Source organism: Rhynchophorus ferrugineus, unplaced genomic scaffold, assembly GCF_030347505.1.
Source record: "Rhynchophorus ferrugineus isolate W39M unplaced genomic scaffold, kcgeb_rfMv2 rfM3, whole genome shotgun sequence".
NCBI classification, from domain to species: Eukaryota; Metazoa; Arthropoda; class Insecta; order Coleoptera; family Curculionidae; genus Rhynchophorus; species Rhynchophorus ferrugineus.
In genome coordinates, this window is record NW_027472582.1 from 10,747,103 (window position 1) to 10,761,114 (window position 14,012).

A 14,012-nucleotide genomic window follows, 5' to 3' on the forward strand; every position below is an offset into this window, starting at 1 on the left:
CTGCCCGCGCCCGAATACCACTCAAAACGTATTGCGTGGATTGTATCATCGAACTTCTAGGACACGTAGAACAAAGGAAAATAACTATAGATAACCTACAACTATAGATAACTATAAAATAGTCTATTCAAAGTTATTTTGTATCCACGTCATCTAAATTTTGGCGTCAAAACGTAGCAATGTTGCTGCATCAAGCCTGAGTTTTAGTTCAGTTAACAACAAAATTCTAATCTAAATAAAATAAAGGAAGAAAAGTGTTATCAAATATAATTTATTTAAACATTATAGTACTTATAAAAACTACAGTTAATTATACAGCTACAATAATTACAATATATTAAGGTTATAACCTCTTATCACTATTGCTTTTAAGGATTTTGCATACGTCTGACACGCGTTCGAACTAATGAGACAGCATTAAGTCTCTTTTTAACTAGAATAAAATGGGAAGGAAAATACTGTCTGATTCTGAAACGAATTTATAAATTGCGACAGGCAATACATTAAACATCTTGATGCCTTAAGTACAAAAAAACTTTGAGTAGACTATATTATTTTCATTTTAAAGGACAATTATATATAATTTCAGGAAATGTTATTGAAGAAAGAAAACACGTATTTTACATTACATATTCGAATGAATGAATTACAGAGTATTTTCAATTTTGTACGAACAGTATTCTGAGAAAGTCCTTAGTCTTTTTGGTTACAATCCTTATTTTCTAGCTTGATTCATATTGTAGCTAAAACAACAGTGAAATTGGTCTGAAATGTGATTATTACTGTTTCTTGGGATTTTTTTCAATATCCATCGTATTTACCCGATTTAACTTCCAGTAACTTTTATTATTTATTTATTTACAATATCTTTTTTATACACATTTTAAAGTCTCCTTTTTACCAACTATGGGTTTATCTGGACAGGACCTAAAGTTTAATGTGGGCTCCGAGCCACGGTTCTCAGCATTAAGCCTACCGACTGACGAGTGTCCAACTTAAAAATCCTCCCAGAAGACATCCGGTCTTACCCAGCCTGGTTACTGGCGTGACTGGGATCATTTTCCTTTTCCGATTTTACACTCTTATCTAGAACAATCACAAATTGTAAACAATCACAAAATTGTCCCAGTAGTCACGCCAGTAACCAGGCTGTGTAAGACCGGATGTCTTCTGAGATGATTTCTAAGTTGGTCACCGGTCAGTAGGTTAGCTTAATACTGAGGACTTTGGATTGGAGCCCTCTTAGTTGGAGAAACTTTAAAATATTACAAAAAGTAAATATATTTAAAAATATGCTTTATTGATTATTTTTGGTACAATATATTTACATGGTGTAAAATTATATATTTATTATTATTACTATATATTTAAAACAATTTTATATCTCGAATAGTATTGGAACAGCTACTTCAGAAACAGTTCATCTTCGGGTATTTTGGAAAAAACGCTATTGGCCCCGTTCTCGTGCAGTCTAGACAGGACCTCCTCGAAGCCGTGCTTCACGTCTTGGAAGACCTCCTGAGAGTTCTCGTTCACCGTCTTCTCGACTTCCCTCGAAATCTGTTCGTTGCCGGGAACCATGTTGGGAAAATCGAAATGACATTCCTTGGCGGACATATCCATGCTGTAGTTCTTCAGTCGTAGGTGGCGTTTGCCTTTTTTCATATAATGTTCGCAGTCGGCCCGATGCTTGTTAACAATTCCACCTAAAAAATAAATTACAACGTAATGTTGTCAAATCAGCTATAACGGATGTGACTAAAACAAATTACAAACAATGTTTTCCGGTGTTGCCAGATTTCGTTTTTAATAAGAGAAAATTATGTTCTAGCACATTGGTGGTCGTCCAAATGTCTTAAAACTAGTCAAAAATATTTGTAGACAATCAAATGTGATTACTTTCTCAAAAGTTCACAAACAAAAAATCTCCGAAGATCACAATATGAATTGGTTTAAAAACACTAAGAATTTTCTGATGAAAAATGTAACTAATAATAGTAATAGTAAATGAGAACAACTAGCAAAACCAACATTTACTTTATTTCACTTAAAACCATTATTCTACGAATTAATTCCAAGGATTAATAATAAAAGTTCTAATCTAGCCTATTATATCTTCCCAAGATAGCAATAAAACTCAAATTATTAGTGGTTACCTCTTTAGTAGTTCCACGTAATTCTTCCTATGGTCCTTTCAATATAAAATAGCCAATGTGCGTCATCGTTGACGTCAAATATACTGCCATACATAAATTTCGATGACGTGAGCGGCTGTTTTATTGAACGAGTTATTTTACAGTTCTATTTTATGCATACATCATATCGTAATATTACGGCATATTTTTTGTATTACATAACAATCTCTACTTTGTTTTAATTTAATCGAATTTTTAAATAAATGTAGGTAAGTAATAAAAGTATTGTTAGCTCTAAAATACTCACTTATAGTAACATTACATTTTCCATGTCCATTGATAGGGAATATTAAAATCTGGCCGGACATTGAGTAGTCAGCCTCCATTCTTGTTTGCACGGTATGAACCTCCAGTTCCCAAAGACATTGGTTTTCATTATCAATTAAGCTATGAGTTTTTTGGAATTAAAAATTGGGCAACACATTTAAAAACAAACATATTTGGCTTAAGTACTCACTTAAATGATGAGACCGTCGATCCAGTCATGCCGTGCATTATAAGATTATCGTATTTCTGATTAAGGGTGAACGATTTTCCTGGATCACCTTTAATCTCGAGTCTCTCTATATAAAAAGGCGAGAGGACTGGAAATCCAAATTCTTTGGACCCTAAAATATTATTAAGTCATGACATACCGGTAATTTTAAGGATTTAAATCATATACCTCCTTTAAATAATTGTAGAGCATCATTAATACTTTTAATCATACACTCATTAAAATCAGGTGCCGTCCTGTCACATTTTTGAATTTCTTTTGCTGGAAATCATGATATTGTTAATTGTGGAATATTAACATTAGTTATATTATGAAAGAACGTATTCAAAAATCTCTAAAAATGTAAATATTTTATCTTATTTAACTTAAATTAATTTTAATTTACTCATCTTGTATATAGGCAACCAAATATGTTGAAAAAATAAATTGTAGAATATTATTGGGGTAGCTATATACATAGATAAATGGAAACTGAATGGCTATACACTTATAATATAAGTTTTAATAAAATAATTATTATACTAAATAAAAAAGAAATTTGTAATTAAAAATTATTATACCTATAAAAAACTTACTGCAGTTTTTTTTATCAATTTATTATAATAAGTATCACTTACGTAATTGTACGGAAGAAACGCCGTAAATGTACAAAATAGGAATTAGATATGTTCCATATATTCCAGTCATTTTTTCCGTTCCGCTTCTTTGAGACGCTCCACTGCAAATAAAGTATGAACCTAGTGCGATTTTTCGTTATATATCTCATTTACTCAGCGGCTAGGACAAGGTTTTTAAATGTTTAATTAAATTACTAAGTGTTGTTTTATTGTGGTACAGCAATTTTATGGCAATTATAGGTATGGCCATGCCAGAGTAAAGTGCGCTCATAAAAACATTCGTTACGATATATTTTATTTTCGTTCGTAGACTTTGCATTTCTTAAAAACCATTCTTGAAAAATAAGACGTTACTGACATGTCATTTAATAGTCTTAATACATAGAGGGCGTAGTTGTAATATTTCAAGAGTTATTTTAATGTAATATAGGAATTCAGTCAAAGTCATATTGATAAATGTGTAGTGCCTTTTCTTTCAGAGATAAATGAATTCACATTTATATATCACATATATTTTGTAAAGTATTCACAAATACATTTTCGATATCGTCCCAGAACATTTTTGGTAATCCGGTATATTCCATATTTACTTGTATTGTGTATTTTAAAAACTTCTTTCAATCTTGTATTTTGTAATACTGTCTGTTTTTATACTTTCAGAACTTCTTCATATCTTTTGTATTATTGTTGATATGTAATTTTACTGTTATATTCACTATAGACTTTGTCCTGCTATTATTGTATTATATGTTTATAAATACCATATATAAAATTAAAAAATAAAATCATAAGAGCCATGTTAAAACATATAGCATTGGATCAGTCTAGTTCCTCACATCTCGTTTGTCAATTAATGGGCAGTAAAGAACATTTGATTATATACATTGCATAACTTAAAAACAAATGCACATAACAAAGCTTAAAATTATGGAATCAATGGAAACACCTTAATTTCATTAATAAAAATAATTTACCTGTACAATGACACATTTTAAGTACTATTGTGTAAAATAATGCTTCATTTGAATAACTAATTACAGATAACCGACAATTATAACAAGCTTTCTGCTGTACCAAATTACAGTCGTTTTGTCGACCTTGTCATTTAATTGTTCCAGGAATTGACTAAACTTTAAAAAATAATCATCTTGGCCACTGGTTATTTCTAACAAAATGTACCTTTTATTTATATTATGACGACTGCAATGATATTGCGATGGAGAGTCTTAAACAAAATTATATAGTTAACAACAATGGTTACATAACATAACGCACTTTATTGTATTTATAATAGTATGAAAAAAATTTATCAGCAATATATGTACAAAATTATAATTTTAATATATATTTTTTGATAAATCTACAATTTTAAGAAAATTGTTTTTATGATGAAGAACTGCGAACTTCAGTAACAATTCAATTTTATAATCCTAAAACTATTTGTATTGAACACATTTCTTAATTCTATTTACAATATTCCATAGATCTAGAGTTATCCAGAATTGTCAATCATTCCTTTTTTCTCTTTTTATGTTTAAAACCATCATCATCATGTTTCTCATGTTTCTTAACTTTTGGAGAATGCTCTTGTTTTGGTGGATAATCAGCTATGAATTCCACAGAACTATCATCACTAGATAATGATATAATATCAGTATCATTATCTAATATAGTTAAATTGCTCTTTAGTTTGGGCGAAAGTGTTTTACAGGTTAATGCACTTTTACTATTTATTTCACTATCTAAATCATTAGCACAAATGGCAGTAGAAGTAGGTACTTTAGTGCTTATTCCTGATTTCACATCAAACAAACTACTCTGTATATTTATCTTTGTTAGTCTCTCAGCTGGTTTAACAAATTTGATTTTACTATCAAAAAACAATTTCCGCTCAGACAGCTTCTTTGATTTCAATTGTTGCTGCAATGGAGGGTTGCCAGAACTATATGTCTTGCTATTTCTAGTTTTTGTAGAGGCGTCTTTAGTAACATAATCAGATTTAAGTGCATCTTTAGTTTTATCTAACCTAAAATATTTCTAGAATTTTATAAAGTTTAGGGTAATTGAAAAACCATACCTTGTGTTGTTTGACACTAAATTATTTACAGTTCGCTGAAAAAAGTTTAAATTTGGTCTTAGTCTGGTAACCTCAGTGGGAAGTTTTCCTTCCCTTCTTTTACTTTCTTTAATAAGTTCTCTAATGACCTCTCTGAAAAAAATGAAACATGACATTGTGATTAACAAGCTTTAAAAAAAACTTACTCATCGGAAATTAAGGATTTATAGTAATCCGACATTTGTTTACAATTGAAAATTTTGACGTCAATTAACGTAATGAAACTTTCTTAACAGCTGATTTTGACACTTTAGTAATGTTGTGACATCTTTTGACATTATTTAGAAATTTATACTTATGTTTTTACATAATAGATGTCAGATATATTTGTTTCTTTCAAATAGTAAATCACAGGATTTTATGATTCTTATATATAAATATGTATGATATGTTACAATTGGTCTATAAGGGTTAAACATAATAAAACACTTTTAAATAATACGTATTTTATTCAACTTATGAGGTTTTAACAATTTTTATTCCTATAATACAAATGTTTATTTACAGTTGTCACTTACATATATGTTATTGTTATTGTTGATAGTTTCCCTTTTTTGATTTTTAGATATGCCTAATCTCGTTTATTTATTTTTATATCACAACATTTATTTCCGACAAATTTAATAAAATAATAATTGGTACTGATTGGTTAACATACAATTATTTAATTATTTAATTAATTATTTATTTGTACTTTTGTTTGGCAAGAAATATTTTTTGGGTAAGTACTCGTTAATTTTGGTTTTTGTTAAAGTTGAAGTTAATTATTTATATACATCTATCTGTTATATACATACAATTATTGTCAATGGTCAGTTTAAATATCTAATTTGTCTAGAATTAATGTTGTATTAAAATTCATAGGAAGCTTCAATAAATTAGAAATAGAAAAATATTTTAGACGTTAAGGAGTATATATAATAACATTTGTTTGTTTGAATTTACGTGTTAACTTGGTTATCTTGGAGAATTATATACTGTATAAGCGTATAATCTTTTGTTATTACAAAAAGATATATGAAATAAATCAACAACTTAGTATTTTATTTTTTACTATATAAAAGAAAAAACCACTTGAGTGTTGAGCAATTGTTTTAAACTATACATTAGTTTGCAATTATTATTGCATCGCTAGAGAACATTCGGTCGGTAAAATTGAAAACTACGCATTCAACGTAATTTTTAAGATTGTATTGGATGATCCATTATTTCTAACTTAACCTATCTTTACTTAAAGCCCTAAGAATTTCTAAAAATACCAATAGTTATCAGGTTTTTGGTACAACAGGACGAGATAACTAATTGTTCTAACATAATCTAAGTTTCGTTTAATATTTACAGTCTACTGTTCTCGTTTAGATTTTTTTTGGTGTTTCTTACTAGAGACGTGATGGTCGGTAGATTTGTCTCGTCGTGGGTGTACACAACGTTGTCGTGACCAGATAGTTCTTTCACAGGCGGCGAGGGTGATTCCGGAGCACCAGGCATGATAAACACGGTGAAGAGAAACATGATAGAACCTGCGAAAGGAATACGTGTTATACGTTTAGTTTTGAGTGCTGTTTTGAGTCACTTACTGATTCCGTAGGCTCCGACGTAGAATATATAGAGACTCTCTCTGTACCCAATGGCTTTGGACACGGGTTCAACGGCTATGGGTAGGTTCCCACCGATGTTGTTCATGACGAACAAAAATATCCCCACCGTGGTCGATCGGAGACGGAGGGGGACAATTTCCACCAAGATGGCGAACAAGATTCCGAACCACATTTCGGCTACAAATTTTTATAATAATTTAGGTAAATTTGTTTTTGTTTTAAGGGGGATTTTACTCACCGAAAAAGTACGATATACCCAGTGTTATCATGGCTCCCACAGGTTCGCAATATACACTGCCAAAAGCGACTGGGGTGGCAAGGATTTGACTAGCAGCTAGTACCACGACTCTCGATCTGATTCCCATTTTCGCTACAAATTTATCTGATAGTACTCCTCCAGCAACCACACCGATACTTCCAATAACAATGGTCACAGCAAAAAGCCACCAACCTGTAAAGTATATATTTTACTGTGAAAAGATATTTGACTAAAACATTTCATATAAAAAATATTGAGAATTCAAAAGGGTATTTTAGATTGGCCGTAACTGTGTTTTAGTTTGTTAATTTGCCGCTAGTTGGCTAAAGGTACAAATTTGATAGCAAAGCTGAAATTTGACACTTTGACTGCTTTCAGAAGGTTATTATTGAAAATAGGAAGGCGTAAATGAAAAGTCCCCGGCCTACCATAGTAAAACAATTTTATTTTTGCAAAATTAGTTTTTTTGTTCAACATAATTCCCTTCAAGGGTGATACACTGATTATAGCGACCAACTTTTCGACACCATTTTTGTAGTACGATTTGTCCTTTGTTTCAAAATAGGCCTCAGTTTCGGCGATCACTCTTCAATAGACGAAAATTTCTTTCCAGCGAGCATTCTTTTGAGATCTCAGAACATGAAATAGTCGCTGGGGACCAGATCTGGAGAATATGGTGGATGTGGAAGCAATTGGAAGCCCAATTCATGGTTTTTTCCATCGTTTTCACTGATTTGTGACACGGTGCATTGTCTTGGTGAAGCAGCACTTTCGTTATCTTCAAATGCGGCCGTTTTTCGGCGATTTCAATATGGTCCAATAACGCTATGTAATAGTTGCTGTTGATGGTACTTGCTTTTTCAAGGTAGTCAATAAAAAGAATTCCATGCGCATACTAAAATACAGACGCCATAACCTTGCCAGCTGACTGTTATGTTTTCCCACATTTTGGAGCGGGTTCATCGTGTGCAGTCCACTCGGATGACTGTCAGTTGGACTTCGGAGTGAAATAATGGAGCCATGTTTAATTCATTGTCACGTATCGACGCAAAAACTCGGGTTTATTACGCTTGATCATTTTCAAACACTGCTCCGAATCATCAACTCGTTGTTTTTGTTCAGTAGTTAGCTCGTGCGGCACCCACTTTGCATAGAGCATTCTCATACCCAAATACTTGAGAATGATATGATGTACACTCGGATGACTGTCAATTGGACTTCGGAGTGAAATGATAGAGCCATGTTTTATCTATTGTCACATATCGACGCAAAAACTCGGGTTTATTACGCTTGATCATTTTCAAACACTGTTCCGAATCATTAACTCGTCGTTGTTTTTGGTAAAAAGTAAGCTCGCGCGGCATCCACTTTGCATAGAGCTTTCTCATACCCAAATACTCGTAAATGATTTGATGTACACTTTCAGTTAATATCTTTCAAGTGTCTGCTATTTAGTTCAATTTCAATTTAGGATCATTCAAAATCATTTTGTGGATTTTTTAAAATGTTTTCGTCGGTAACAACCTCTTTTGGGCATCTACTGTGTTCACCGTCTTCGGTGCTCATTTCGCCACGTCTAAACTTAGCATACCAATAGTTGATGGTTGATTTTCCTGGAGCAGTATTCGGAAACTCGGCACCAAATCTTAATTTTGCTTCAACTGTATTTTTCCCTTTAAAAGGCAATATTTTATAAACACGCGAAATTCCTTTTTATCCATTTTTTTCACAATAACAAAAGTTGCTTCACTCAAATTGCTATAATTCACAAACTAATGATCCGACAGCTGTGAAATTTATACATGCATCTTTTGAGGGTTAGGGCTAACTAAAAAATATATGGATTTAATTCGAGTAGCGCCATCTATGTGTCAGGCCAGGGATTTTTCAATTGACTTGTTACATCTGTTTAAATTTGATGGAAATAATCAAGAAGTTACTGGATATTTTGGACTTTTTTGGTAATTATATACTTCCTATAGAAATAATTTGATTTATTGATTATTGATTATGATTTTCGGTTTAATTTTTTTCGACAAAGCTTTTGTTGAAAGCGACTCTCAAGATGGCGGACAAGGCAAACTTAATAAACTTATAAACTTGCGTGTTACATATTATTATTTTGTTAACTGTGTTTTTATGGTTCTTTTTTAGTTAAAATGATTTGTTTACATCTGAAGAGATCTCATGTGTTGCGTCCCAGGGTGTAGTACTGTTACAAATAGAATGCACAGCTTCCTTAGGGATCCTGCTCTATGTCAGAATTGGCTTTTAGCAATTGTATGAGCATTGAGTATTCTCAACGAGATAATAGTTAGGTGTTGTTTGTTTTGGTGCATGAGAAAAGTGAAAAGAATAGCAAGAGGCAAAAATGAAACATTTTTTATTACAACATCTAAATATAACACATCTGATATGGATGTTATATTTAAGATAATATAAAATGTTCCATATTCAATAGTTTATTAAAATTTGTATATTTAAAAGTATAAGTTTTGTGTTAAATCTGTTATATTACGTCTTAATGCATTGTTAGTATAATATATTGTCATTAAACATAGAACATTTATAATAATTTCAATGTAAATTTTACATATATTTAAATAAATTGTATTTTTAAACTTTTAGTGCATATTTATTTTTATTATTTTTATTACTGCTATTATTATTAATAAAATATTTTAAATTTTTCGCTATTCATATTGTCAGTCGCGCCCTCTGGTGGCAAATGAACGCTAAACTTGTTCACAGGCAATACGTGGGAGATACACTTCTAATTCCTCTATATTTCGTGATTTCATATTTATATTAGGGCTATAATTTAGTGATAAAGGTTTTTTTTGATATAAAATTTTATAGTGAAAAATCGGTGGGATGTATTTTATTCAAAGTACTGTCCATCGATAGCCGCTACATTTTCCCATCTTTCAGGCAATCTAATCAGGAATGGTTTCATTTGGTTTTAGTAGCTCATAGTATACCACAACAAGTCGATCCCACCAAATACAGAGTATTTGCTTCGAGTCATGGCTTTGCTGTTGATGTTGATGGGCACCAGATTTTTTTTTCACTTGGGTTTATCGTAATGCATCCACTCTTCATCAACAGCAACAATACGGCGCAAAAAATCCGATTTTGCCTTTGAAACAGCATTTCACACATGATCAAATGCCTTTCCATGTATATTGCCTTCAATTCATACGGCACAAAATATTCAAGGTTTTGGATCATTCCAATGTTCTTCAAGCAATTGAAAATGACTTCTTGTGTTATTCCCAACAATTCTGTATATTCTTCTTGCGTTTTACATGAAACGTGAGTCATCAGTGAGTAATGCCTTCAAATTATTGTTTACCTTTTTTTGCCTGTGCAGAACGTTCTTTATGTTCGGTATCAAAATCACCACTGTTATAAGTAGTATTCATATAATCTTCATACTGCATTTTAAAAAAATTAATCGCCTTTTTATTTCAACTGCTGAAATAATACCTCACAGACAGATATTTTATTGTCAAGCAGGGTGACGAATTACACTGAGCTACACTCGATATATTCGGGTGTTCCGCAGTGTTCTTGGACCATTGTTATATCTGTTGTATACAGCTGACCTACCGACCTCAAGAAACAAAACTATTGTTGCAACATATGCTGACGATATAGCGGTTTTATCATCACACGAAGATCAAGGATCCAATATCAGTCACAAGAAACCTCCAACTTCATCTTAACAAAGTCGAATTGTGGTTGAAAACGTGGAGTATCAAAGGAAATGAGACAAAATCTACCCATGTGACATTCATCCTTTGTAGAAGAACATATCCCTCGGTAAAATTGAATAATCATGAGCTTCCGCAAGAAGACAACGTTAAATATCTAGGAATGCATTTTGATCGGCGTTTGACATGGAAAAAATATATAGTGGGAAAACGCAAACAGCTTGGTCTTAAACTAAACCAAATTTATTGGCTGATATGGTCAATACTTAGGCCTATTTAGACTTAGGCTATTATGGTATTTAACTGTGAATAGAAGTTCCAGAATAAAGTGTTGCGAGTCATCGTCGATGCTCCATATTACGTGTCCAACAAACTGATTCAGCGCTACATTCTCTTAAACTTAGAAAGTGTTAGTGCGAAGTACTCTGAAAGAATATTAGTGCATCCCAATGCACTCGCCAAACAGTTAAATGTGCACGATGATAGTGAATTGCGTAGGCTACCATATAAACTGATTAATAGACACATAGAGTTAGATTTAATAATCTCTAGAATAAGTTAGGATAGAGTTTAAAATAAGTTAGAATAGTATCTAGAATAAGATTTAGATTATAAGTTCTACAGCAGGTCTATATGTCAGGATGGTTATATTACGGAAATAATATAATAATACTTATTGCCCACGTGTAGATTGACGTTCTAAGAGATTAATAATAAGAAAAAAAAATTAGTCCCTACTGTATATTTCTTTACATTAGTTCAGTAAATAAAATATAGCCAAATTATAGTAATTTATCTAATAAATAGCACCTGATAATCCATATACCTAGCGAAATTTCTTTATATTATAATGAATTCCCGAAAAAAAAATCTCCTAAATAAACTGGATGATTTGCTATCTCTTCGCTTCGTTATTAACAAATACAGCGCAATTCTTCTTAGAATTATTAAAAAAAACCGCCGTATGTCTGTAGTTATTAATATTTTTTTGAGTATGTATACTTGATAGCTGTTTTAATAATATTCTTAATTTGTTTGCTTTATTATGTTCTGTTATTAATTTACTTGACATCCTCTTTATATTGTAATATAATCAAATGTTTTTTTAGATCGAAAACAAGAAAAAGGAAGACAGCGAAAAACTGAACATATTGTCGATTGTTTAGAAATGACTCAAGGATCGTTAGCAAAAAAAGAAGAACAACGCATGAAACCTACTTATAAAAAATTAATCTATAAACTGAAAATAAAGACTCAAGCCTCCTTTAGCTCACTTAAAAAAATTATCGATTAAAATATTCAGTTCAGTTTAGTTTTTGAAATGGATTACATGTCTTAGATTTGGTTTTATTGTCTTCGAAGCACTCAAATACAACGCGTGTGTTATTGGTCTATAACTGCAGAGTCTTGATATAAATAGTGAAGCTATAATATACGATATGCTCAAATAATATTGCTTGTTAACTATTTGGCAGAGGGAATAGATTGATAATGAACAATACTATAATTTTTATGTCGTACTCTTTTTGATCAGTATCGGTGACTTTTGGGGCGAATAGTGAAACTGTAATATGCATAATACTTAAACAATTTCGATTTTTAATCATCTGTGCACATTGGAGAGAATCTCTACTCTATTCAAAACAGCAGTGAACTCACGTCATCAATATGTGCCTGTCGCAAATTCTAAATTCGTTTTAGGGTCGGACAATATTTTCCCTCTTACTTTATTCTATTTAGAAAGAGAAAGAGGCAAGTTCTATAAGGATATATCGATATTTTAAAAAATATCGATATATCGTTTTCGAAATTTATCGGCTTCCAAAACTATTGGTATAAAAAAAGATATCGATGTATCGATATTTTTTCGGCATCCCTACAGTTAATTATTCATTTTCTGTTTTTATTGAACATATTTTTAGCGTGTTGCAGCTGCACTGAATATTAGAGTGGGCAGTCACTGAAATATCTCAAAAACGAAAAATATAATCTTAAATTCACAGAAAAGAGACCGTCCTTATACTAAGGGGGTGAGGAATCAAGATCAGCTTGATGTTAGCTCTATCAGAGATAAAATATGACATGTATAAAACTGGTGAGTAGTTTTTTGATAAGATAGGAAACATGATCACTCAGGCAATCAAAAAAACCACAAGGAGGCATACCATATAATCATACCATTTTATCTTGCTCAGGGTAGTGTAGTGAGGTGCATTTAATAGAAAAACAGATAAATTAAAAAAACGTATTTGATGATAAAACACTGAATTCAATTAATTTTCAATATGTATGTGTAATTATTAGTAAGATAAAAAAATGTTTCTTTCAATTCTAGTACAATGTTAAGGTTCGGTTACGTGTTATGCTAATACTAACCTAAATCATAATCTGGAAAATACTGCTGGTAATATAAATCGCAATTGTAGGCGAAGCACATTCCTCCGCAATGTCTGATGGAGGCTGCCAAGCACAACATGATGATCCTTGGATCCGACACAATAGTCCTGAAATTATTATTACATATATTATAGAGATTGTAAAATTTATCGCATTGTTTTTATGAATATGTCATATATGAATCTTCGCAAGGTATAATTTACTTTTTTACCCATTTTTATCTCCCTCTAGTTCTTCTAATTTTAAATATATCTCATAATATAATAATAATTAATTAAATAAAATTCTTATCCATCATTATTACTATATTTCCTAGTCATCTTGATTCTTGATTTGCTATTTTTTATTTTTTAAAATAGTTTTGTCCATATTTTGCTGAATTTTTATTTGTGTTTCTTTTATAGTTGATGCTGTTAATGCTATAATGGTCCTGTTATAACTTTTAATGGTGTATCCTTATTGGTGACGTTTATATAGCCTCAACATGTAGAATATTTGGGGCTATATAATTGCTAATCTAATGTATTGTGGGCTAGCCATCTTAATAAAAAATTATTTCACACTAAAATGGATTTTCAACAAATTTAAACAAATTAAATACCTCAAAATAAAATAGAT

The 14,012-nt window shown here is 31.3% G+C and overlaps 3 protein-coding genes across 4 annotated transcripts in view; all 3 read right to left on the minus strand.

The window, feature by feature from the left end:
* Positions 1 to 1,279: 1,279 nt before the first annotated feature.
* Positions 1,280 to 3,467, minus strand: LOC143193534 (protein takeout). The gene is made up of 5 exons (XM_076399798.1): positions 3,309 to 3,467; positions 2,860 to 2,952; positions 2,653 to 2,803; positions 2,443 to 2,582; positions 1,280 to 1,706 (listed from the first exon to the last, which is right to left on the minus strand). Exons 1-5 carry the CDS (start codon positions 3,376 to 3,378, stop codon positions 1,405 to 1,407), a joined length of 756 nt encoding a protein of 251 aa, XP_076255913.1. The 5' UTR covers positions 3,379 to 3,467; the 3' UTR covers positions 1,280 to 1,404.
* Positions 3,468 to 4,565: 1,098 nt separating this feature from the next.
* On the minus strand, positions 4,566 to 5,679 carry LOC143193536 (uncharacterized). Its single transcript, XM_076399800.1, has 3 exons — positions 5,571 to 5,679; positions 5,386 to 5,517; positions 4,566 to 5,334 (listed from the first exon to the last, which is right to left on the minus strand). The coding sequence occupies exons 1-3, from the start codon at positions 5,603 to 5,605 to the stop codon at positions 4,818 to 4,820; spliced, it is 684 nt and encodes a 227-aa protein (XP_076255915.1). The 5' UTR covers positions 5,606 to 5,679; the 3' UTR covers positions 4,566 to 4,817.
* Positions 5,680 to 5,853: 174 nt separating this feature from the next.
* LOC143193537 (putative sulfoacetate transporter SauU) overlaps positions 5,854 to 14,012 on the minus strand; it is a 67,113-nt gene continuing 58,954 nt past the window's right edge. For both annotated transcript variants that reach the window (XM_076399801.1, XM_076399802.1), the window contains exons 6-9: positions 13,374 to 13,501; positions 7,261 to 7,473; positions 7,002 to 7,199; positions 5,854 to 6,944 (exon numbers count right to left, since the gene is read on the minus strand). In XM_076399801.1, the coding sequence (XP_076255916.1) occupies positions 6,760 to 6,944; positions 7,002 to 7,199; positions 7,261 to 7,473; positions 13,374 to 13,501 (724 nt within the window). In that variant the 3' untranslated portion in view covers positions 5,854 to 6,759. The remainder of the gene's footprint in view (positions 6,945 to 7,001; positions 7,200 to 7,260; positions 7,474 to 13,373; positions 13,502 to 14,012) is intronic.

Excerpts from the sequence above, each read along its gene's own strand:
- LOC143193534 (XM_076399798.1), bottom strand. The coding sequence starts at position 3,378 with ATGACTGGAATATATGGAACATATCTAATTCCTATTTTGTACATTTAC. Across the intron at positions 2,953-3,308 it reads CGTTTCTTCCGTACAATTAC|CAAAAGAAATTCAAAAATGT; the intron begins GTAAGTGATACT and ends CATGATTTCCAG. Across the intron at positions 1,707-2,442 it reads AAAATGTAATGTTACTATAA|GTGGAATTGTTAACAAGCAT; the intron begins GTGAGTATTTTA and ends TTTATTTTTTAG.
- LOC143193536 (XM_076399800.1), bottom strand. The coding sequence starts at position 5,605 with ATGTCGGATTACTATAAATCCTTAATTTCCGATGA. Across the intron at positions 5,518-5,570 it reads AAATCCTTAATTTCCGATGA|AGAGGTCATTAGAGAACTTA; the intron begins GTAAGTTTTTTT and ends CATTTTTTTCAG. Across the intron at positions 5,335-5,385 it reads TTAGTGTCAAACAACACAAG|GTTAGATAAAACTAAAGATG; the intron begins GTATGGTTTTTC and ends GAAATATTTTAG.